This window comes from Marmota marmota, unplaced genomic scaffold (genome assembly GCF_001458135.2).
Source record: "Marmota marmota marmota unplaced genomic scaffold, marMar, whole genome shotgun sequence".
Classification (NCBI taxonomy): domain Eukaryota; kingdom Metazoa; phylum Chordata; class Mammalia; order Rodentia; family Sciuridae; genus Marmota; species Marmota marmota.
The window spans coordinates 2,064,007-2,087,171 of NW_026000164.1; the positions used below are offsets into that span (position 1 = coordinate 2,064,007).

The 23,165-nt window shown below is 46.5% G+C and overlaps 1 protein-coding gene across 13 annotated transcripts in view; it reads right to left on the reverse strand.

The window, feature by feature from the left end:
• Nucleotides 1-3,787: 3,787 nt before the first annotated feature.
• Galnt11 (polypeptide N-acetylgalactosaminyltransferase 11) overlaps nucleotides 3,788-23,165 on the reverse strand; it is a 43,465-nt gene continuing 24,087 nt past the window's right edge. For 4 of the 13 annotated variants that reach the window (XM_048786679.1, XM_048786680.1, XM_048786678.1 and 1 more), the window contains exons 4-12: nucleotides 21,437-21,603; nucleotides 19,446-19,571; nucleotides 16,519-16,768; nucleotides 12,096-12,213; nucleotides 10,791-10,943; nucleotides 7,312-7,566; nucleotides 5,994-6,098; nucleotides 4,473-4,610; nucleotides 3,788-4,333 (exon numbers count right to left, since the gene is read on the reverse strand). In XM_048786679.1, coding sequence (XP_048642636.1) covers nucleotides 4,202-4,333; nucleotides 4,473-4,610; nucleotides 5,994-6,098; nucleotides 7,312-7,566; nucleotides 10,791-10,943; nucleotides 12,096-12,213; nucleotides 16,519-16,768; nucleotides 19,446-19,571; nucleotides 21,437-21,603 — 1,444 coding nt within the window. In that variant the 3' untranslated portion in view covers nucleotides 3,788-4,201. The other 9 variants (XM_048786681.1, XR_007341804.1, XR_007341805.1 and 6 more) reach the window with 9 other exon arrangements.

Consider the following 23,165-nt stretch of genomic DNA (forward strand, 5'->3'; position numbering starts at 1 on the left):
GTACAGTCCTCCCCCTCTGCTTTCAGACTTGACCACCAGTGATCGCACAGAGAAGGGGACACCTTGGGCTGTTTGAGTGGATGCCGTTCCCTGTCTTCTCCCTATGGTGGCCAGGAAAGACAAGAAAGATGGTTCTGGTCATCAGCTTCGCTCCCCTAATTAGTCTCACGGGAAGCAGGGAGGGGAGCAAGAATACAGGAGGTTATAAACCTGTGGAGAGAAACCCCACAGGGCAAAGGGTCAGATTCGGTGACTAGTGCCACCTGGGTCCAGCCAATCCAGAGTCCCCTGCAGTGAGTCCTGGGCATATGCGTGGGGACTGTAAGAAGACCTTGCCTCTCCCGGGCAGACTTTACTAATTTGGCCACATCCACTGGTGGCCTGAATTGAGCGGTGTGCAGAACACGTGTCCTAAGTGCCTGAAGGCCCAAGCACACAGTAATGTGGCACCTGTGGGAAATGGAGACATTGAGGTTGCAGAGGTCGCCAGAGCCAGACCCGCCTTCCCTGGGGCAGGACCCTTCAGTCCTCCCCAGTGCTCTTGACTGGTCTTTGGAATTCTCTCTGTCCTTGGAAATTAAAATTAGGGTTCTCATCCTTGAGGACAGCTTTCTGGGACCCCAGGGGTTTTTGTAACCCAGTCTCTGTTCCGGCTATGGAAACAGGACAGGTGTCTCGTGCCTTCCTTGATGGCAACCTTTGCGTGCTGTGCTTCCTCCAGAGACCAGGTAAGCAGGGAGCGCATAGGACAGGCTGTGGACTGTTCTTGGGATCTGCACTCAGCTCCCTTCCTCCCTCCCACCCAGCCTGCCACCTGCCCAGGCCTTGCACAACCTCTTCTGCCTTTCAAGTGTCAGCACACCCCGAGCTTCTTTCCTGGGCTCCTCATTCTCTCCTGACCTTATCCAAATGGTGACAAGTTTCCCAGCCCCGCCTTTCCAAGCTCTGAACTCAGAAACCGTTTCTGCAACAGGTGCACCTGGGAGTCCCCGTTGTCTCCACCGTACTTCCCACCTCGGGGTGGAAACCTGGGGCGCACCTTTTGTCTCTGGAGCACTGACGACACTCATTGTGACCGGGAGTCTGGAAAGAACTGCTGCCTGCATGTGAGGCCTGGCCTGCTGCCAGGAGGTGGTGGAAACTGCAGAGGGGGCCTGGTGGCAGTCTCGGGTCCCTGGGGAAGTGCCCTTGAGGGGACCCAACCTTTCACTTGCCGGCCGTGAGGTAAGTGGTCTGTCCCACCCTGTGCTTCCACCGTGCGCCAACTGTCCACTGACGCCTCAATCCCCAAGTGGTTGTCTCCAGTGTCCCCAGCGAGGAGCAGAAGCACATTCTCCCAGGAGGACCGCCCAGACCCTCCTGTTCATCTCTGCAGAAGCAGATTTTTTTGTTGTTGTTTAAAAACATTTCCTCTTTGCACTATTTGTCATTTCTTCGCCCCACGTCCTTGCTCTCCTTCCACGTGCGTGGCGGGGGTGCTCAGGACTGAACCCCACTGCTGAGCCACCTGGTTTTTGAGATGGGTCTTTCTAATTGGCCAACTTGCCCTTGGACTTGTGCCTCCTGAGGTACTGAGGTCACAGAGTGTGCCACTGCACCTGGCATTTTATATTATACTTCTTTGAGGAAAAAAGCATCTATTAGGTATCTCATCCATTTTTAAGTTTAGGGTTTTTGTTGAATTTTAAGCACTGTTTATGAACCAGATACAAGTTTACAGCTGACTTCATTTCCTCATGGTGTCTTGATAAACAATCCCATTAATCCCAATCCCATTAATGTTTTATGGCTAGTTCTTCTGGCAAGTCACCTTGAAGCAATGAAGAGACTCCCCTACGTTTTCCTCTGAAGCTAACAGTGTTGTTTGGCTCTATGATGCGCCTGGAAATGGTCTGAGCCTAAGATGGGGTGTGAGTCCTCCAGCAAACGTGGCCTGGTTCCTTTCCCCTCGGGGCGGGCCAGCTCCTTGCTGATGGTTGGCTGGCCGGGCACGTGTGGGTCTGTCTTCCTGTTCTAATCAGCTCCTTGTCCTTCAGTCAGTAGCATGGTCTTGAGTTGGAACAGTTCCTACAAATCTTTTTTTAAATATTTATTTTTTAGTTGTAGGTGGACATAATGTCCTTATTTTACTTTCCATGGTGCTGAGGATCGAACCCAGGGCCTCACCCATGCTAGGCGAGCGCGCTACCACTGAGCCCGAGCCCCAGCCCCAGCCCCTCCAAAATTCTCTTCAAATGACTCTGGCCACTCTCTGGTGTATACACTTCCATCTATTTTTAAATCACATACACTACTGTCTCTACAGGAGCTACTGGGACTGTGACCCAAGGTATGTCACCTGACGCCGCCTCCCACCCAAGCCGCAGTAGCTGCGTCCCAATAAATCCCAAGCTGAAAGTGCATCTGATACGCCTGGCTGCCTGCAGAAATGCCCTGGCTTAGCCTCACTTCTGTTAAATGTGCCAAGGCACTTAAATTAGTCCAAGTTCAGCAAAACCATCTAACAGTCTGTTTAACAGTAATGTGCTCAATGTGTCTGGCTGGCTGTCCTCCTGTGCCCACCACCGTGGGGTTGAAAAATGAGTCAGGGACCGTCCATAGTGGTATTTCTGTTTTTGTTTTTTGGGGGGGGGGGTTTTGGCACCAGGGACTGAACCCAGGACTTAGGTATTTCTGAACACTCCTGATTTTCTGTAAATTGGCAATGTCCTGTGGTGAGGACGCTCTAGCCCCCATTCCCGTGCCCTTCCTTTCTCCTGTGTCCTGCTGGCCTTCCGCACTGAGTGCAGGGGCAGAGGAGAGAACGGGCAGCCTAGACTTGCCCCATCACTTATTTTTTGGTATGGGAGATTGAACCCAGGGGAGCTTAACTACTGAGCCACATCCTCAGCCCTTTTTTTTTTTTTTTAATACTTTTTTAAGGCTGGCTTTGAATTCATGATCCTCCTGCCTCACCTCCCGAGCTGCTGGGATTACAGGTGTGTGCCACCGCGCCCAGCCCTGGTCACTTTTTACCTGAAACATGGTTGCCTGGAGTTTCCAGAGGCCAGTTATCTGGTTAAGGATTTTCCTTCCATCTGCGCCCCCTCCGTCCATGGGGATATGTTGAGATAAGCACTGGTGTCCCGTCACCTGAACTCACACATGGTCAGGTCAGTCCCATCCACAGCTACGCGCTGAGTGCGAGCACAGCACTGCCCTGGGACACACCAAGCTGGGCAGAGCCTTGGGTACTCAGCAGGTCGGCCGCGGGGCCGTGGAGGATCTGTCTCTTGGCTGCCTTCACCATGGACACTGGTTGACCCTCCTGACGGCCAGTGGACCTGAAGAGACTGTGCTCTGCTCCTGGTGGGGCAGTGTCCAGTAGGGCTGCTCTTCAGTTTGAGGTCACTGTGTGATGCTCCTGGGGGTGCTGCTGGGAGCCAAGTCCTCATCTTGCCTCCTTGCCTTTCAATGTACACCCTGCGAATGTGGCCCTGAGGCGGCTTTGTGGCTCGGCACTGAATTCTGTGTCTCCTCTGGGATGTGAGGGAAAATGTCACCTTTTATCTTGGCACTTACAGTATAATTGAGAAGACACTTCTGTACCCAGCTGCCTATTTAAGGACTTCACAGGCAAATGGTTTAAAAGTACCCAAACTCATAGTTCAAGCTAAAAAACCATGAAGCTTCCCCTCGAGTTGGGGCTGCTCCCCAGCTGACGGCTCATCTGAATCCAAAAGTACTTCGTATCACACCCGAGGGCCCACAAGACCAAAACAAAAAACCAAAAAACAAAATCTGCATTAAATAATCAAAAAGATCCTTTATTTTAAATGTGGACAGTGTCATAAGTCATCAAAATAATTTATAGTAGTTGACTGCCTCTTAAATATTATAAATGCCTTCCAAAGTTAAAAATCATTGTGGATTCAACCAACTTCTTCAAATGATTTAAAACATATTAAATGATAACAGAATGAGGTCCTGGAAGACAGGAAATCATAAGTTCCATCACCAAGGGGTTAGAGAAGCACAAACCAACAGGAACAGAATGTCACCGGCCGGGCTCAGCCCTGTGCGCCCTCCATGTGCAACAAATTCCCCTCAGAGGGGCCTCGACGTCTCAGTGGAGACTCCTGGTTGCCTGCAGATGGCCGCCCTCTCCAGGATCCCCACCAGCCGGACCCCAGGGCTGGGCTGGCAGACTGGGTGGAGCCCCTCACCCTTCCAGGTGCCACTGCTGTGAGGAGGAGCCATCACAGATGGCCATGGCTACGGAGCCCTTGGGACCCAGCGTGTCCACCACACTCAGGCACTGTCCGACGGACACCTGGTACAGCCAGTTATTTTTCTGAAAAAGGCAACGGGAATTGTTTGTTTTACTGAACATAGTAAAGATAGGAGAGCCCAACGGAGCCGTGGAACATAAACGATTGATTAAAAGCATCCCCGGGTCGAGTGCTCATTGGCCACCCTTCTCATGCACTCACCCCAAAGGTCCACTGCTGGGATCCACCCGAACCGTGGCACTTCATGAGCCGAGGCGGGTCTGAGGAGCGGGTCTCCGACATGTCTAGACAAAGGAGGTTATTTAAAACCAACTCGTGCTCTTCATTGTAAATCCAGATCTAGAGAGGAAATCGGGAACACTGGAAATCAGAGCTGGAAAACGCTTCTCGTGTTCGTGGAAGAAAACAGACAGACTTATTCATGTGCTAGACCCACACGGAAGCAGAGTGTGAGGGACCGGCCGTGCTCACCTGAGGCCCGTGTGGTGAAGGAGCGGTCCTCAGCTTGGTGCTAATAGGACTCGGTGGAAACTGTACCCAGGGCACCCGCTGTGAGGCGAGGGCTTATCTCTTACGACCCTTGTCACCACTCAGGGACAGGAACCTCCAACACTGAACGAACTAGACCACTCCTTTCTCAGGCGCTGTGTTCCAGCAACGCAGAGCTGACGGTGCCATGCTGGGAGGACCCTGAGTGGTGCTTGAATTTGGTTGACTTGATCACACAATCATAAATCTCACAATTATCTAATTCTCTTAATTCACAGACTATGTGGGGCTTAAGAGGGGCCAAGGATGGCTGGGGCTGTAGCTCAGAGGTAGAGCACTCGCCTGGCATGCGTGAGGCACTGGGCTCGATCCTCAGCACCACATATAAATAAAACTAAGATATTGTGTCCACCTAAAACTAAAAAAAAAAAGAGGGGCCAAGGAGCTGCCAGTGTGCCCTGTGTGGGTAGAACCATGGACACCTATTGTCAACCGTCTCATCTGCTGGGGCAGGGGCTGGAACAGGAAGTGCAGGGAGGAGCCTTCCCGCAGGCACCAGCAGGACCTTCAGAAGGCGAGCACCTCCCTCCATTCAGCCTGTTTTACTCATGGCTGCTTCTACCTGTAAAAAGGGACGTGTGAAGCCTCCATCTGAAGGGGAGACTCTGTGGAGAAACAAAACATTCCAGAAAGCTAATGTTTCACAGCCTCTTTGTCCCCTGACCTCCTGAAATGTGACTGACTGAGGGACCAGACATTCGTTTTATTTAACAGCCACATGTGGCTACAGGATTAGGACAGTAAACTCCTTCTCCACCTAGAATAACTTCAGCATCTCAGCCCACCGGGACCTGTCCCCATTCTAGCAGTGTCTACAATACTGCCACCTCTCCTACCAGGAATGGTCCAAAAATGCTCATCACCTTAGGTAAGAGTACATTCACCATTTACCAGAAGGCCAAGTGGTCTATTTTTCATTCTTGCATGACACCAAGGCACCACTAGACATGGAAATGACCAAACACATCCCTCTGACATCGGAGTGCCAAACCGAACAGCCCCATGTGGCCAGGACAGTGCGCGGAGGACACAAGAGGATGACAGCAGTGGTGTCTGCGGTGCTCTCTAGGGCCACTCCCAGTGGAAAGTGTGACTGAGATCAGAACCTCAGGCACCGCGGTCCTGGGCCCGAGCCCACCTCCCAGCACTGCCTTCCTCGGAGGCCTCACTCACCTGCGTCGGGTCCCGGTAGTCGCAGGCCTTTAGCACGACCAGGCTGCCCTTCTGGCTGGGGCGGCCCTGGGCCACCAGACATTTATTGGTCTGGAAGTGGTAGAGCTGTAAGAGAGGAGAGCGCTGTGACAACTCGGCATACGGGACAGACATCATCAAGGTGCCTGCCCAGGAGGTCCGGGAACTGAGTCCCAAGCATGAGTGTCCAGGGACTGCAAGGCCATTAGCAGTCTCAGCATGGACAGTGGCACGGGGGAATCTCTCCATGGACGAGCTCACCTCTGTGGGGGCAGGGAAGTACACACCATCTCCACCCTGAAGTTCCAAAATGAGACCAAGGAAATAAGCACCAAGGCACAAAAAGACCCCATTAACTGGACCGTCCCTGCTGACTGCAGGTGAGCACCGGAGGCTGCCCGGGAGGTTGCACCTCAAGCAGCAGTGCTGGCAGGGCCTGCAGTCGGGGGCACCCGTCGTCCTCCCACCTCATGAGCTTCCGACCGGGTTCATCAAATAGAACCCAAAGGGGGACAGTGCTAGGCCTGGCCCTGAAGGACGCCAGCCCGGCAGCACGTCAGCAGTGTCAAAGGGAAAAATGGGAAATGGCAGCGTCCACCCATCACTCTCAAAATGCCAGGTTTGGTTTTATTGTTGTTTTGTTTGGCAGGACTGGGGATCAAACCCAGGGCTACTGAGCTATGTCCCCAGCCTTGAGACAGGACCTTGCTGTGCTGCCCAGGATGGCCCTAAATCGCATCTGATTCCCTCCCAAGGAGCTGGGATTCTATGTGTATGCCACAGTGCTAGCCAGAAAGCCAGTTCTAAGAAACGATTCAGGAAAACAGTTCAATTTTAAGAGAAGACCCCTAAAATTTAAGTATGATTAAGAAATGGAGTTAATCCCATTTCTTCTGTAATCCCAGCGGCTCACGAGGCTGAGACAAGAGGGCTGCAAGTTCAAAGTCAGCCTCATCAACTGAGCGAGACCTGGTCTCAAAATAAAAAGGGCTGGGGATGTAGCTCAGAAATTAAGCGCCCCTGGGTTCAATCCCTGGTACCGAAAGGGGGAATGTTGATGGAGGACTGCATCGGGTGTGAAAAGCCCACTCTGTGCCACCTTCACTCCATCCAAGGCGGTCCACAGAGCCACTCTGCTCCTGTTTTCTTCAGGCATCTACTGACCCACAGTGCCTTTCCCCACAGCTGTGGGCACTGCAGGGCGCAGCACAGGCCTGCCTGGAAGTGAGCCTCCCTCAGGCAGCAGGGAAGGACCTGGCGACAGATAGGCTCTTGCAAGGAAGCTGGGAAGGGGTCACACCTCTAGTGAAGCACCTGCCAAAGACGGCCGCCTCACCCTGCCACGCTGCAGGACCCGGGGCCGCTTGGGTCCTCTGTTGATGAAAATGGGCTGCTGGGGCCTGGCGTTGGGCCCAGGTATCTGCATCTCTGGGTAGACATGATCCAAGTACCACCTGAACGACTGACAGCCCAGCCTCTTCCTCAGCTCAACCCGCTCACTGATATTTCCATAGCTTTTGGTCTTCAGATCAGGCCTTAAGGAGAAATACTGCTCCTGAATTAGAAAAAGAAAAAGAATGGAACTTTGTTTGTTAAAATAAGTATCAGACAATTATATTTGAGGTTTGAATTTTTCATTCCAGCGTTTTCTTGATGTTGCCAGATGTTACCAATGGAAATTTTCACACCATTTGAAAAAAAAAAAAAAAAAAAGGACATACCTTAAACTGTAAGATATGCTGTCCCAATTTCAGAAACGGCAAAACGTGTAAATGGTACATCTCTGCATCCATGAAACAGGTTAAGCCTGAGAGTAGTTCTCAAGTTCTGTGGTCTTAGGATTCAATATTTTTAAAAGCACTGAAGACCCCTCAAGGAAGTTGTTTGCATGGGTTATACTATTGATTATTTAAAGCAAATATAAAAATATTTATTCATTAAAATAAACCATTTTCAAATCAAACTTTAGTGAGAACAGTGGCATTTGCTTTGTTTTTTGCAAAAATTTTTGAAAAATACAACCTCATGAAAATATTGTAGAAAACAAGGGGAAAATGGGCACCGAGTAGCTGTTTAGAAAGTTACTGAGTTTGGTGTAGTAATTATCTTAAGTGTAATTATAGCTGGGTATGGTACATATGCTCCCAGCTACTGGGAGGCTGAGGCAGAAGGATCTCAAGTTCAAGGCCAGCCATGTATGCAACTTAGCAAGATTACAGGCATGTGCCATCCACCCAGCTTATTTTTCATTTTAAAATGGTGCGGTGGCACATGCCTGTAATCTCAGCAATTCAGGAGGCTGGGTTAGGAGGATGGTAAGTTGAAAGCCAGCCTCAGCAACCGGCAAGGACCTAACTCCAAATAATAATAAAATAAAAAGGGCTGGAGAAACAGTTCAGTAATAGTTCCTGAGTTCAATTCCTAGTACAAAAAAAGGAAAAAGTTTAATTATAATGTAGAACAAAATACTGTTGAGATTTTCATACTTTTGCATTAAAACTTTCTGGCTCTTTTACTCATGAAAGATTTTATACCATGATGCCTTTAGTCAATTGGAAAATACTGACTGGCCCACTGAGTTATGCAGTTCTTCCAAAATTTAACTGTACAATATTTAAATTCATAAATATCACTGATCTGGTTCATTTTTGAGAAAGTGTCTTTGTCAAACACCAGAGGTCTGAACCACCACGCGGTCAGGCGTCCTGGGAACAGGGGTGATGCGGATCAGGACAGCAGGCTCCCTCCCACACGCTGCACTGTCCAGCCTGCAGCAGGAGTGCTTTCCGCACAGGCACGCACATTTACTAGGACGTGCTGAGATTTTTTACTATTTCATGAATGACATTCTTAAATTAAACTGGCTTTTTCTGTGAAATGCTTTATAGGTATACAAGTTTGTGTGCCAGTAACACATGCCTTGAATATAATCTGCACCATGTCCACCCCAGAGCCTTTTTTAAAATTGGTACTTTATAGAATACTTTATAGAATAGCTCAGGAGGCTGAGGCAGTAGGACTGTAAGTTCAATGCTAGCCCGGCAACTTAGTGAAGCCTTGTCTCTAAATAAAATATATTTTTTAAAAAACGCTAGGGATGTGGCTCAGTAGTTGATCACCCCTAGGTTCAGTCCCCAGTACCAATTAAAAAAAAAATTCACTGTGGCATAGTCACATAGGTTCATAGTGTGATTTTATCAAGTTAATTCTGCATTTCCTCCCTTTTCCCATCCCTCCTCCCTCCCCCACTCTACTCATCTTCCCTTTTTGTGGGATCTGCCCTCTCCCTTTCCTCCTTAATTTTACCTTGCACATATGAGAGAAAATGTGGCTTATTTCACTTAGCACAATAGTCTCCAGTTCCATCCACTTATTGGCGAATACCATAATCTCATTCCTCTTTATGGCTGAGTGAAACTCTTGTGTACATGTGCCACATTTTTTGATCTATTCATCTGTTGATGGGCACTAAGCTATAGTGAACTGCCCCATGTATCACCATAGTGTGCCGACTTGAGTTCTTTAGGAATGGCACCACCACATGTATTTACCCTAGTCTTTTGAGGACTCACCATTCTGCTTTCCAAAGTGGTCGTACTAATTTGCAGTCCCACCAACGATGCAGGAATGTACCTCTTCTCCCACGTCCCTGGGTTTTTGTTTTCATTTCTGAGTATGAGTTGGTGCCAACATCTGATTGATTCTCGGGCACCTGCCATTTTATCCCTGTGCTTCTCGCCATCAGTGCCACGCCAACATGGCAAGCATGACAAAGGCTGTACCAATCTGACCAGGCAAACGGCTTTGACCCGGCAGATCACACTGTGGGATCTGTCAGGTAAAGATGGCTCCAAATGAGCACAAAGTTGAATCTCAAGGAGCTCACAGTCTGGCAGAGGAGAAGAGAGGAGCAAGCAATACTGAGGAGCTGCTCAGGGTCCCTGCTTCTGCTCCCAAACACTGCCTCCACCTGCATTCATCTCCGTGTTGGAAATCACTCACACTCCCTTATTCACCTTTTATCCCTGTGCCTGAGAGAGTCTGGCACACAGTAGGTGCTCAATAAAAGAGTAAAAATGTACACATTCACAGCAGCATTTTTCATAACTGTCAAAAATAGAAACAACCTCAATGTCTTTCAGCTGAATGAATGGAAAAGTACTATGTGGTATATTTACACAACAGAATATTAGTATTTTGTAATATTTTGTAATAATATTCAATAAAAAAGGACAAAATACTAATATGTGGTACAACGTGGATGAATCTGAAAACGTTAAGGCCCAGTAAAAGGCAGAGAGAAAACACATCACAGACAGCTTCATTTGTGTGAAATGTCCGAGAAAGACGGGTTAACTACAAAGTCATGCCTGGTGACAAAGGGAGTGACAGATGAGGGGCAGGGTGCTAGCTTCTGAGGAGATAAAAAATGCTCCAAAATTGATATGTGAACACATTCAAAAATATCACAAAGAAAATACCAAAAGTTGGGTGAGACAGAAGAAAAATCAGAAAGGAATCCCAGGTGGGCGGAGCCTAACGAGGAAAGCATGAGACCCACAGCCAACTCTGGCAGTCCAGGGGGACCAGAACTAACCCAGGCAGGCACGGCACTGCCTCTGACAGCACAGCCACTGTTCGATTCAGAGGAGGTGAGATCCGACACTGAGTAAAAGAGTGAAGAGAAGACTTGGGGACAAGGCGGTGCTAGGCGAGGAGAGAAGCCCCTGCCCACGCAGTACCCCTGCCCTGGGCTCCCACCATGCCCTCAGGCCTCACCTTGTACTCATCCAGCCAGACGTGTGCCAGCCGCAGAGAGTTGTGTGTCATGGTGTCCTGGCCTTCAGGAGACCCGTAGGGCCGCCTTTTTCGGAAAATGTGTCCTACTCTGGAGCAAGGGATGATGAAGAGCTTACCGCCACACATCCAGATCTGGCCAGAAGCAAAGTGTGCGTTAAACGCTGCTCAGTGCTGCAGAACCACTGTACGAGTGTTCATACAATACATCTTCATTAAATAGGTCTATAACTTTGCAAGATGCTTCATCTTAATAGAAATATTCAAAGAAAAAAATCAGAGGGACATTTTAAAAATCACACCTTTCTAAAATGCACTAAAAGTGTACTAAAAATGCTAAAGCAATATAATATTATTTTTGCTGTATATGAAAGATGCTCACCAGACTTTGCTGCTTTTACCAGGTCAAAGAACTTGATCTCAGAAACTTAGGGACCAGGAATGCTGATTAACTGATCTTCCAACTTCTTAGGTACTTTATTATAAACATACATGTTTTAAAAGAAATCCTATGAATTAAGAGTCAAAAGACCTTAGTTCTGGTCTAAATTTTGCCCTTGATTATGTGAATTAGTTACTATTTAAAAAAAAAAAATAAGTTGCAACTAATGATAACCTATATGCCTTTGCCTTTAATCTTAAAATTTTAAAATTATGGAGGAAAAAACTCTTTAAAAACATGCAGTCAATATATCTGCAAAAATACAAAATGACGCACTCGTCCATACAGTGGTTTATCCTCCAGGGCTCTGCTGACTGCATCAAGAGATGGGAGGCCTCAGTTTCCCCTCCATCCCCCTTCCTGTCCCCACAACAGTCTTACCACAAGGTCCCCCAGGCCATAGACCCAGCCACACCGTGCCCTTTCAGAAGAGAATGTGGAATTGCCCCTCAGGTGGGAGGACTCCAGCTAGAGGTGATGGCAGGTCCAGCTACGGACACAGTGAGATGGGAGCCTCGAACCTCCAGAAGGGACAGGACCCCCCCACCACATGTGCCTGGCAGCAGCAGTGACATACAAGCTGCTGAAGAGTGGAACTCCAGTCCCCAGGCCACACCCAGCCCTCTACAGCCACACCTGCCACACTCTGAGGACAAAGGCCTTCCGAGCGCTTCTCCATCTCTGAACAGATCCTGTCCATATCACAGGCTCTGGTAAAGCAGCCCTAACTCGGGACTGTGTCCGTGAAGAAAGCCAAGGAGCACTTACAGAAAACAGATGTTGTACAACAACAACAACGTTTCACACCACAGTTAGTAATCGAACACAAACAAAATCTAAATTACCCGAAATGATATTTCCAAATTTTCTCCTCCCCAGATATCCATGCCACTGTCGTACTGTCCAAGCTCATTGAAGTACTGTCTGTTCATGGCAAACAGTCCCCCCGCCATGGTAGGTGACCTAGAAGGAAAAGAGAATTCCTGTACCAACTCTGTAAGTTACACAGGGACATGCCATTACCTCACCTGCCATTTCTGTTTTTAAAAATTCAGTGTAGCTCTGAAACAAACAGATTAACCATTAACTCAACCTACCATCAGGGAATGAGCTGGGCCACAAAAGAGGATTTTCTAGATTGCTAGTGACGTGCTCAGTGTTGCACATGAAAGCTATTTTTGTAAGTGTCAAGAGTCCCTTCTCATTATCCCATGTCTGACAGGATTCTGTCTGGAATCAATCATGATTTCTTCCACCAGACAGAGCCACTGGGATAAAAATGACTCCAAGGTCCACCAGAGACTTCCCAAGCCTTGGTCCCTTGAGCAGGACCAAATGTGTCACCAGTGGCTCTCAACTGGGACAACTTCGTTGCCTCAATGGACAATTAACAATAGGAGCATTCTTAGCTGTCATGACTTGGCATATGGGTGGTGTGGAGGGGCTGCTACTGGCATTCTGCTACCTATCCTAACACACAGCAAAGAACCCTGGGGTCCTATGGAGGGCAAGAGGCTGAGAAGCCTGTGCTGGAATGAGGAAGCAGACGCAGGCAGCCTCTGTAAGGCTCAGGCCCAACTTCCAGACATCTCACTCCTCAAACTGAATCCAGGGGATCATGGGTTTTAGTGACCCAATGTCTGGCCCTAAGCAAAAACAAAACAGCAAATAACCAGGCAACGAGGAAGATAAAAACAACATGAAGGAAAACAAGAGAAACAACCTACCATAGAAACAGACAAGCAGGGTTTTCAAAGATGAAGTTATCAAGTAGAGACTTCAAAGTAACTGCTCGATATGTTCAAGGACAAAAGAATGAAAGTCTGCAGAGAACTGGATACAATCAAAGAGGAAGTCATAGTTATCCTAATCTAAAAACCAATTCTTGGGCTTGAGACGTGGCTCAAGTGGTCGCACACTCACCTGGCATGTGTGAAGCACTGGGTTCAATCCTCAGCACCACATAAAAATAAAATAAAGACATTGTGTCTGTCTAAAAAACTAAAAAATAAGTATTAAAAAATAAATAAATAAAAATAAAGCCAGAAGGTTCTTGCATCCTGAAAAACAGCCAACTACATCTGTATACTGAGTACAAATATTTTTTAAAGGAACACACCTGTACTCTAGGTGGCTAGGGAGGCTGAGGCAGATGAATAATTAAGTTCAAGGTCAACCTCAGCAACTTAGCAAGACCCTGTCTCAAAATTTTAAAAGGTTGGGGAAATATCTCAGGGGTGAAAGTGTCCCGGGTTATAAATCCCCAATATCCAAAAAATAAAAAACAGTGAAACTGGACATTTTCAGAAAAGTAAAAACTAAGAAATAATAAGGAACTAACTGAAGACCACTCTTTAGCATGAAGATGCTGAAGGAGCAGGTAACATAAAGGGGAAAATAATGTGCACAAAACAACATAAATGCTGCGTACACAAAAACATCCTGCGGAGCTTAAAGTACATGCATCTCATCAACAGCATATACCTCAGGAGGGAGGAACTAGAGTATGAACATTCTAAGACCCTGGAAATGTTTGAGGAAAGTGCCAATTTATATTAAACTTTGACAAATCAAAAATATACACTGGCCAGGTGAGGTGGTGCACACCTATAATCCCAGCTATTTGGGAGGCTGAGGCAGGAAGTTTCAAGCCAGCCTCAGCAATTAATGAGATCCTGTCTCAAAAACTAAAAAGGGTAGGAGATGTAGTTCATTGTCAAGTGTCCCTGGGTTCAATCTACGGTCAACCCTCCCCATACTCACACACACAAAATGTCCAGGGTGACCACTAAAAAACAGTAAGAATATGTGCCTTCTAGTAATGGGTGGCAGCTGGAAACAGAACACAAACATCTGAACTCAGTCCAAATAAAGGCAAGCAAGAGACAGAAACAGACAAAGCGAACGGCACAATTAGGGTCTTAAAAGACAGAGCTTTCACACTGACCTAAAAACAAAGGGAACAAGATCCACTGTATGCCCTTGCATAGGGCCAATCTAGACACAAGACCATGGTGGCACTGACAGGGCAACCAGGCTTGACCACACTACAGCCCAGGGGACCGAGGACAGGGACCAATGTCCTGAGCAGTCTTCATGCTTCATGTCCACAGAGTCTAAAGTTGCTTAATCCTGAAAAGAGGATGGTGCCTATCATCTGGCGTCCAAGAAATAAGAAACAAGGCCAAGAGCAGAGATGGCCCACAACCTGCCTTGGAAAGGAAGAACAGGAGGAAAGGGCAAAAGACAGCCTGACCCTCCCCCAAAGGTCTCCACTTCCTCATCTAGGAACAAATGTGTGTTTCTGATTAAAAATACTAAAATTTAAGCAATAAAAATATCTCCAAAGTTGGTGAAACAGGTGAAGAGATTTAACTAGCTACTGAAACTAAGAATGAGAATACATGCAACAAAGTCTGGGGTACTTCTTGGCAATGAAAAAGTTTAGGGAAAAAAAAAAAGACGACTTTACTCAACTGCATGTTGAGTAAAGCTTCTGAAGAGGACCAGGTCCAGAGGAGGGAGGAGAAACAAAGGCGTCCACCCCCTGGGAGCCTCGCTGCGTCCCGGGGGTGAGTGCACAGAACAACCAGCACTTGGAGACCAGAGCTGTGCTCTCCTCAGGGATGCCCCTCCCTCTAGGAGGAGGGGCAGCAGGCCCACCAGAAAGCACAGCAGAGACAGGACCCACTCTGCTGGGAGATCACATCAGAGCCTTGGAACCAGGCACAGACCTATCGATGTCCCCTCAGTGGTTCAGATGCACACGGACCAGGGCTGCAAGACCATCGGGGGCACTCTGGACACCTGATCTGCTGAGAAAGGATCTGCAGTACATCATCTACCAAAGTTGAGGAGAGGCGTGCAAACTCACCTCACTAGACATCATAAATGAGAAGGCTAACAGCTCTGCTTATAAAGCTAAGAACACCACAAACAGAAAACAACCAAGTGTTCCACCAACACACAGTGAACTGCATAAATGTCATGCTGGACTCCCAGACCACTACCCAGTAGTGAAAATGAGTCACCTGCAGCCGTGTACCACACACGGAAAGATTTCAAAACAATGTTGAACAAACAAAGTGAAATTAAATAATGAACCGAGTGGGCGTTTATATAAAGAGCAAGAGCAGGCAAAACTATTCTGTGTAAAGACTCCTCCCTGAAGTGCCACTAATGCCGGAGAGCAAGCACATGTCACAGCCGGGGAACAACACCTGTGTTGTCAGGCTGGGACCAGGGCGGCCTGGAGGGGTCTCTGGGTCCTGTTCAGAAGTGGCACTTACTTACAGAGTGTCATGACATAACCACTGTCAAGGTGCGTGAACTGCAGCTTGTACTTTTTATCTATAAGTATGTTAATTTTTGCAATATATGTTTTTTAAAAAGACAATGACCAAGGACTTTAAAGTTCTATAAAATCTACATAAAAATTTTAAATAAAAATAGGACAGGAAAAATAACATGAGAGCAAATTTATAACACATACTATGGATGACACTGAAATAATTAATACACTAGGATCAGTATTTGTACCAGTTAAGAATCCATCTTTTGAAAGCCTGATTAAAAGAAAAGGCTGGTATACTGATGTTCTTTAGCACAGCATTATTCTTATTATAAGTTGCACATCCCTAATCCAAAAACAGAAATGCTCCAAAATCAAACATTTTGAGCACCAACATGAAGCCACAAGTGGAAAATTCCACACCTGACTTTGTGCGACAGGTTAGGCACACTAAGACCACTCCAGGCTATATGTATAAAGTATATGTATATGAAACATAAATTTCATGTTTATACTTGGGTCCCATCCCCAAGATAACTCATCATGTATATGCAAATATTCCAAAATCCAACAAAAATCCAAAATACTTCTGGTCCCAGCATTTTAGAGAAGAGATACTCAACACGTAGCAAAGAACTGAAGACAAGTTAGTGACCGATGCAAGACCGATGCAATAAATTGCGTACTTTGACAACATGATACAGGACACCAAGTATTCCAAGGTGCCTCGTGCAACAGTGACCCAAGGATACTGCCGCATCCATCTGCCTCTCTCATAAAACCTTAAAGCTTTAACTATAAAGTTATTTGCAAATCTCTCTTTAAGACTTGGCAGAGCACAAAAAATTCAAAGAAATGTTTAGTGGACAAATGAAGTCAACACTTCCCCCCTACAAATGAGCAGGAATGATTTTTAACGTATTTTTCTTTTCCAAGGAAATACTGAGACTTTTTAAAACATGAAAGCAAAGTCTTACCTTATTGGTGCAGTGGCTCCATCTGCCCCACCCAGCTCAGCAAGGGGGACCAGGTCCCACTTGAAATGCAGGCCCCAGTTGAACCCTCCACGCACCACTGGAGACGAGCTGTAGGCAAGCGTGTCGGCGCTGATGATGTCAATCACTGGGCACACCACGGTATGCGGGTCCCCATGGATGACTGCCAGCAAGGGCTGCAGCCACATCACATTCACTTCACAGTGGCTGTCCAGGAACACAAGCACTTCTCCTGAGGGGGCAAAGGGCAGAGTTCAGAAGAACTGCTTCCCACCTTGCTGTGCGGTTGCCACCAGCCAGTACAGGGGACGAACAAGAAGCTGGTACTCTTTACTTTGCCAGCTGGGAACAAGAGAGCACTCTGCCCAGAGCATTCTGCTGTCATCTGCACAACCCGAGAAGCTTCTAGACAATGAGGCATCTACTCGGGAAAAGGACAAAGTCTCACAGGGACAATTAAATTCTTCCAAGGGTCAGACTGAGTGAGTCAAGATGTTTTGGTACACAGTGGCCTGCTGTGTGTGGCTTTTTTCATTACAACTACTTTAATCAAAATACTTCTAAATTTAGTACATACTCAAATAGATTGCCTGCCTCGGTAAACAGTATAGGGAACACACCGCTTCTCAGCTGGGGACTTGGAAGCATCACTAATTGTTAGTGTGTGGCGATTCCCTCCCTAATGAGAGCAGCACTGCTCCTGGCCAGATGCCACCAGCTAAGGCGCACCCTCCGTGCCTCCCATGGCCCTGCCTTTCCCACATTCCTCTCTTCCATTTCCTACATTTCTAACTTCCCCAACTCTCTCAGCTTTAGTGGCTCTCATCAGCCAACACAATACATCTTCCTTCTAGTTTGCAAAATATTATTCATAAAAATTTTATCTTGCATTTTTAATTCCTCTGATAAATGTGAGCAAGAATGAGGACTTCTGTTCTTGATAATTCCAAATTTCTTTGACATCATCATAGTTACTCTGAGCACTTGGGAAAATAAACTCTCATCAGGGAGCATTATTACTCTAAGTGTGCATCTATGAAACCTCTGATATAGATTTTACATGAGTTACCTAAAAGCACGAGGTGAATCCAATTTCAATGATAAAAGAAATACCTCAGGCAAGAAAGTTTTCTAAGATGACAGTGAATCAGTCATGTTAGATCAATATTTGCAAACAACCTTAACAAGGATTCAAGATGGCACACAGCTCTTGGCTGCTGCCGAGTGCAGAAAGACAAATGCTCAGCATGTGCATTAAATGTGAAATGAGACCAATTCAATCAAGGTTTCTTTGAGCAGAAGTGTATTCATAGCTTTTCTTAATTCTGGAAGTGTTACTTCTTCCAATTAACTCCATTTAACTAGAGGAAGTAAAATTACCCCAGATCACAATGAACCTGCCACAATAACTTCCTCCAAACTAGCTTCCGTATCTGAAAACTATATATGACCACCAGATCATAATGGGGAAAAAAGAAATCCTGAAATCCCAGTGAAGGTGGCGCACACCTGTAATTCCAGAGACTCAGGAGACTGAGGCAGGAGGATCGTGAGCTCAAAACCAGCCTCAGCAACTTAGCAAGACCTTAGCAAGACTCAGCAAGACCCTGTCTCTAATAAAATATAAAAAAGGGGCTGGGCATATGCTCAGTGGTTAAGTGCCCCTGGGTTCAATCCCTAGTACCACAAAAAAAACACCTAAATAACTTTTTTTATATACCTTTATTTTGTTTCTTTTTACATGGTGTTGAGTGCCTCACACACGCGAGGCAAGTGCTCTACCAATGAGCCACAGCCCCAACCCCCTAAATAACTTTTCATCTGAAAAAAATACACAACAGTAAACGTGTGTAACTTAAGGAGTTCAGACAGCAAGGTCCGACAACACCCAGCCACTGCTGTACCTTGCTGCCTTCAGTAACCGCACAGCCAGAACAGCAGTCCTCATCTAGAAATTCAGGGGACATGAGCAGGATCTCTGTCCGCTAACTGCCTCAAGTCACCGTGGGTTGTAGAGCAGGAATGACAGTGGCTGCAGCTGGAGCAGGCAGGGCAGGTGCCAGCGGCTGGGTGTGCAGAGCAGAGCCTTCAGCGAGCTCACACCACTTCTGAGTCCCCTCTCCATGTCCACAAACTCTCTGCAACATCACATCTCTAATTCTTTAATCAGGACCACAAAGGAACATCAGGAACACCAGCCCCACACACTTTTTGGTGACCACAGGAAGCAAAGCACAACCCTGGCATAGGGAAGCCCGAGCTCAACCCAGCACAGCAAAGACACCGCAAGGGTTGGGGCAGCTGAGCTGGACTCCTGTAGATGCCTTCTCTACAGGAGTCCCCAGTTGACACCTGCCCTTTCTTTTTAGAGTGGACAGCTAGAGATGGTGAATGAGAATTTAAAGAGCTATTAGAAACAATGGAGACATCCCCCTCAACGGAATCATAATCATTAACAGGGAGGATTTAACCCCTTTAACAGCTGTGAAGCCCAACCCTAACCTACCAACTGAGATCCGAGATCCCCACTCATGGCTTCAAAGGCACGCACCCCACTCTAAGAGCTAGGAGCCTAATGCAAGCGAAACAGCTGGGTTTGTGTGCTCTAAGTTTTGTATTGGTTACATTTTGGTTTGGACATTTTTGCTTACATAGTAAGATGTAAAGCCTAGCTGAGGGACAGTAATGAGCAAGAAGGGCCAATGTAACACCATCCCAACAAGTATTCCAGAGCTCCCTCTCCGCCCTCTGTGCTCTGGAAAAGCAGAGTCAGAGCTACGAAAAGGCCTTTCTAAGCTGTCAGCCTCGCCTCCAGCCAGCAGCACTCACTCAAGCCGTGGGGAGGTTCTGAGGACCCACCCTCAGCATCAGCACCGGACACCAGGGAGAAGACATAGGGGCAGCTGTACCTGTGGCCTGCGCTGCACCAATCATCCGTCCTCGAATCAATCCCTCACGCTTTGTATTTCTTATGACTTTAATTTTTCCAGGGAGGTATTTTTGTACATACTCATCTAATTCTCCTTTTAAATCATCTGAAAATAAAGAGTTCCATAATTATTCAAACTGTATGAGACACACACAAAAGCATTTTATAGCTTTTCTAAAGTTGGAGCTGGTATGTGCCAAAATCCACAACAACAAATTTTTGAGCAAAACTACAGAATCTTCTATTTTGAAAGAATACCTAGCTTCTCCTATAGGAAGAAAAGAAAATGAAGGGCAGGAGGAGTCACTCCCTGCAGGCCCTATTGTCCATGGGAGAGCAGTCTCTATAAGAGCAAGGCCTGGAGTCCAGCAGCCACAGTGAAAAAAGAACCAGGCTGGGGTCTGCTCTGGGCAACCGAATCCGACTTCCCTTAGAAAGTTAAGAAGCCACTTCTATTTCCCCTACCAATAACACGAAATCGCACATACAAATATGACCTTGGTTATATATTTTAGTGTCTTCCTTTGTAGGGCACTATTGAATTCCAGGGTGTGCACATCTTCAATTTCATAATAATGTCAAAAATCAGAAAAGATAATAAGCAGTAATACTTTTCACAGATGGTTAGTACACAAATAACTGTAAATTATCACGATATTTTTTTAAGATAAAACTACCACAAAATAAAAATCAAAAATACTTAAAAAAAAAAAAAAGACAAATCAAGCTGGCATAGTGTTTAAGTGCCAGTCCTGCTACCTGGGAGGCTGAAGCTAAGAGGACTGCTTGACCCAGGAGTTCCAGGTCAGCCTAGGCAGCATAGCAAACCCCAACTCAGAAACAAACAAACCAAACCAAACAAAAACATCAACCATAAATTCCAGCAATTAGTCTTTAGCAAATCCCCTTGGTCCAGACTTAGAATCACTCATTTATTAAAGTAAATTTTTATTTCCTTCCTTCTTGGAACTGGGGATTAAACCCAGAGGTGCTTAACCACTGAGCCACATCCCTAGCTCTTTATAATTTTTTTATTTTGAGGCAGGGTCTCACTAAGCTGCTTAGGGCCTAAGTTGCTGAGGTTGGCTTTGAACTTGTGATCCTCTTGCCTCAGCCTCCCGAGTTGCTGGAATTACAGGCAAGTGCCACTACAAAGTTTTGATTTCCAATAACCTTTCCAAATTTTCTACTGTGAAGTTCCGATATTTTCCAAGGTTTGAGAATGTTGGTCCTTTGGGTATCAGTGTTGGTATATGGAAATCACATGGTGCCGAGTCCTTGGTGGTTATCAGAGTAGCTGGGCACTGCATGAGTCGACAGCCTTCTACCTACTGGTGCACAGTGAATTAAAGACAGGTGTGGACAGTGCACAGGGCACCATAATGTACTGGCAGGCAGAGGTCATCGCAGAGCTCTCAGTGCAATCCACCTGGGTCTGGGACAACTGACCGGTCAAAGCACTATGCCCAGTGAAAAATGACAATCTCACAAGGACTGAATGATTCCTTTTACTAACATTTTCAAAATGACAAAATCAGAGAAGAGTGGTTGCCAGGGGGCAGCACAAGTGAGGCCACCTGCTGAGGGAACAGTACAGACCTCCACTGCAGCAGGGGTCACAGGAATCTGCATGTGGCTAAAATACACACATTTTATCATTCCTGCTTTCCTCATCTTACTAAAATTTTGTACAATGTAACCAGTGAAGAAACTGATGAGGGATAAACAAAACTTAAATCTACAAATATTTCTTTAAAACTCAGCCAAGGGAAAAATTTCAAGGGCCAAATTCAGGTCACAGTTTATAAACAGATTACAAAAATAAGGCATATCTTCAGAATGAACCTACAGCAATGGACAGGCATCTCGGCTCAGCTGCGACTGCATGTGTAGAAGCTGTACCCAGCGTGTGTTCAGTGACCTGCGTGAGTCACAGCCTCGGTGCCCAGGACCTGGCACAGTGGCACCTACCGAAGTCACTGTTGTCGTCCACAAGGATGACCTCATGCAGAAGGTGTGCGGGCGTGCGGTCCACCACGCTGTGCACTGTCCGCAGCAGGGCAGAGAAAGCTTCATTGTAGAAACAGATGACAACACTAGCAACTGGCAGGTCGACTGGGTAAGACTTTTTTTTACATCTGTAAACGTAAAGAAGAGAAAACCTGACATTTATTTAAAAACCCCAGGTCATTATTCACTAAACAGGGATAATTCCCTTGGTCATTATCCCCTTGTTTGGCCTTTTTCTTACATTATTATATTTTTTCAAAAGCACAAAAGGAAACACTATGCTCTTTCCTTCAAATGTTTTATATTTTGTTAATAATTTCTCCGTGATACCTAGTATCTTCATTACTGTTAAATAGTTGTAAAACTTCAAGGTGGTTTTTTGTGTGTGTGATAGAGAAATCACATAATATGAGTTATTTCTGCTAAAATCAATGTTTAACGAACACTTGAGCTATGTTCAACTTCTCCTCAGAGAACTTTCAAAAGGAAATAGAAACTGCCGCAGTCCGGCTGCAGCAAAATAACGGGGGGCGGGGCGATGAACAACTTGTGTACATTGATATACAGCAGGAGTGGGAGCCGTTTATTGTAGGACAGGAGGGGTATATATACATTCCACACAGCTTATCTTAATTAACATAAACTAGATACAGCAGTCAACCAATAAGGAATCTCCACACTTAATGGCTCGCTGGCGTTTCTTCACAAAATGCCAGGAGCCATCCTGACTTGTTTACAGACCCTAACATTTCCCCCTTTTGTTTAATTTAAATAACGACCATAGTGGTTTTTACAGAAACACCATAAATAATCTGCTACAAGCAGAAGGGGAGGATACAAAACGCACGATACCAAGCCAATTGATGGCTCCATGCAAGAAGCCCTTGGAAAAATTATACCAGCAATGACACCGTTAGCAAAGATACCGAGTTACAATTTGTTGTAGATTACAGTTTGTTGTCTCAGTCCATTAACATAAACTAGATACAGCAGTCAACCAATAAGGAATCTCCACACTTAATGGCTCGCTGGCGTTACTTCACAAACCACTCCCCCTGGCAAAATGCCAGGCGCCATCCTGACTTGTTTACAGACCCTAACAAGAAACATCAAAGGAAAACATTTGAAACTGGTTATTTTTTGCTCAATATTACCAAAAGGTTTGATGACAAGCCCACAGTGTCTCAAGACAACAGAAGAGTTTGCAAGTGAGCACTACTGGATAAGAGTGAGGTGGCTGTGACAACAGACTAGGAAGCCTGCAATCCAGAGTGCTGATTCCCTCCACAGCATCCACATGGCAGTCCTGCGGGTCAGCCGGCCTCTGCTCTTCTCCCGCAGAGCCCGAGGGCTTTGGGTCAGTCCTGGCAACCTTGTAAGACTTGAGCATCCTGAGCATCTCCACCAGCTGTTCCTTCACATGGAAAGGCCTCTGACCTCCATGAGGCCTGACCTGCCCAGGCACCGGGTCCCCACTTCCCTGCTTCCCACCTCAGCCCCTCCCCATGTGCTGTTGCGTTGCCCTGCTCACTCCTCTGCCTCCCCTGCTGGACCCCAAGCCCTGGGAATCCAGAGATTACGTCTTAATACTTCTGATTTCCAGGGCCTAATAGTACTTAGCAAACAGAAAGCCTCAACAAATGTCTGACAGTGGAATGAAAAAGCCTTTCAAAGAAAAAAATGAAACTGT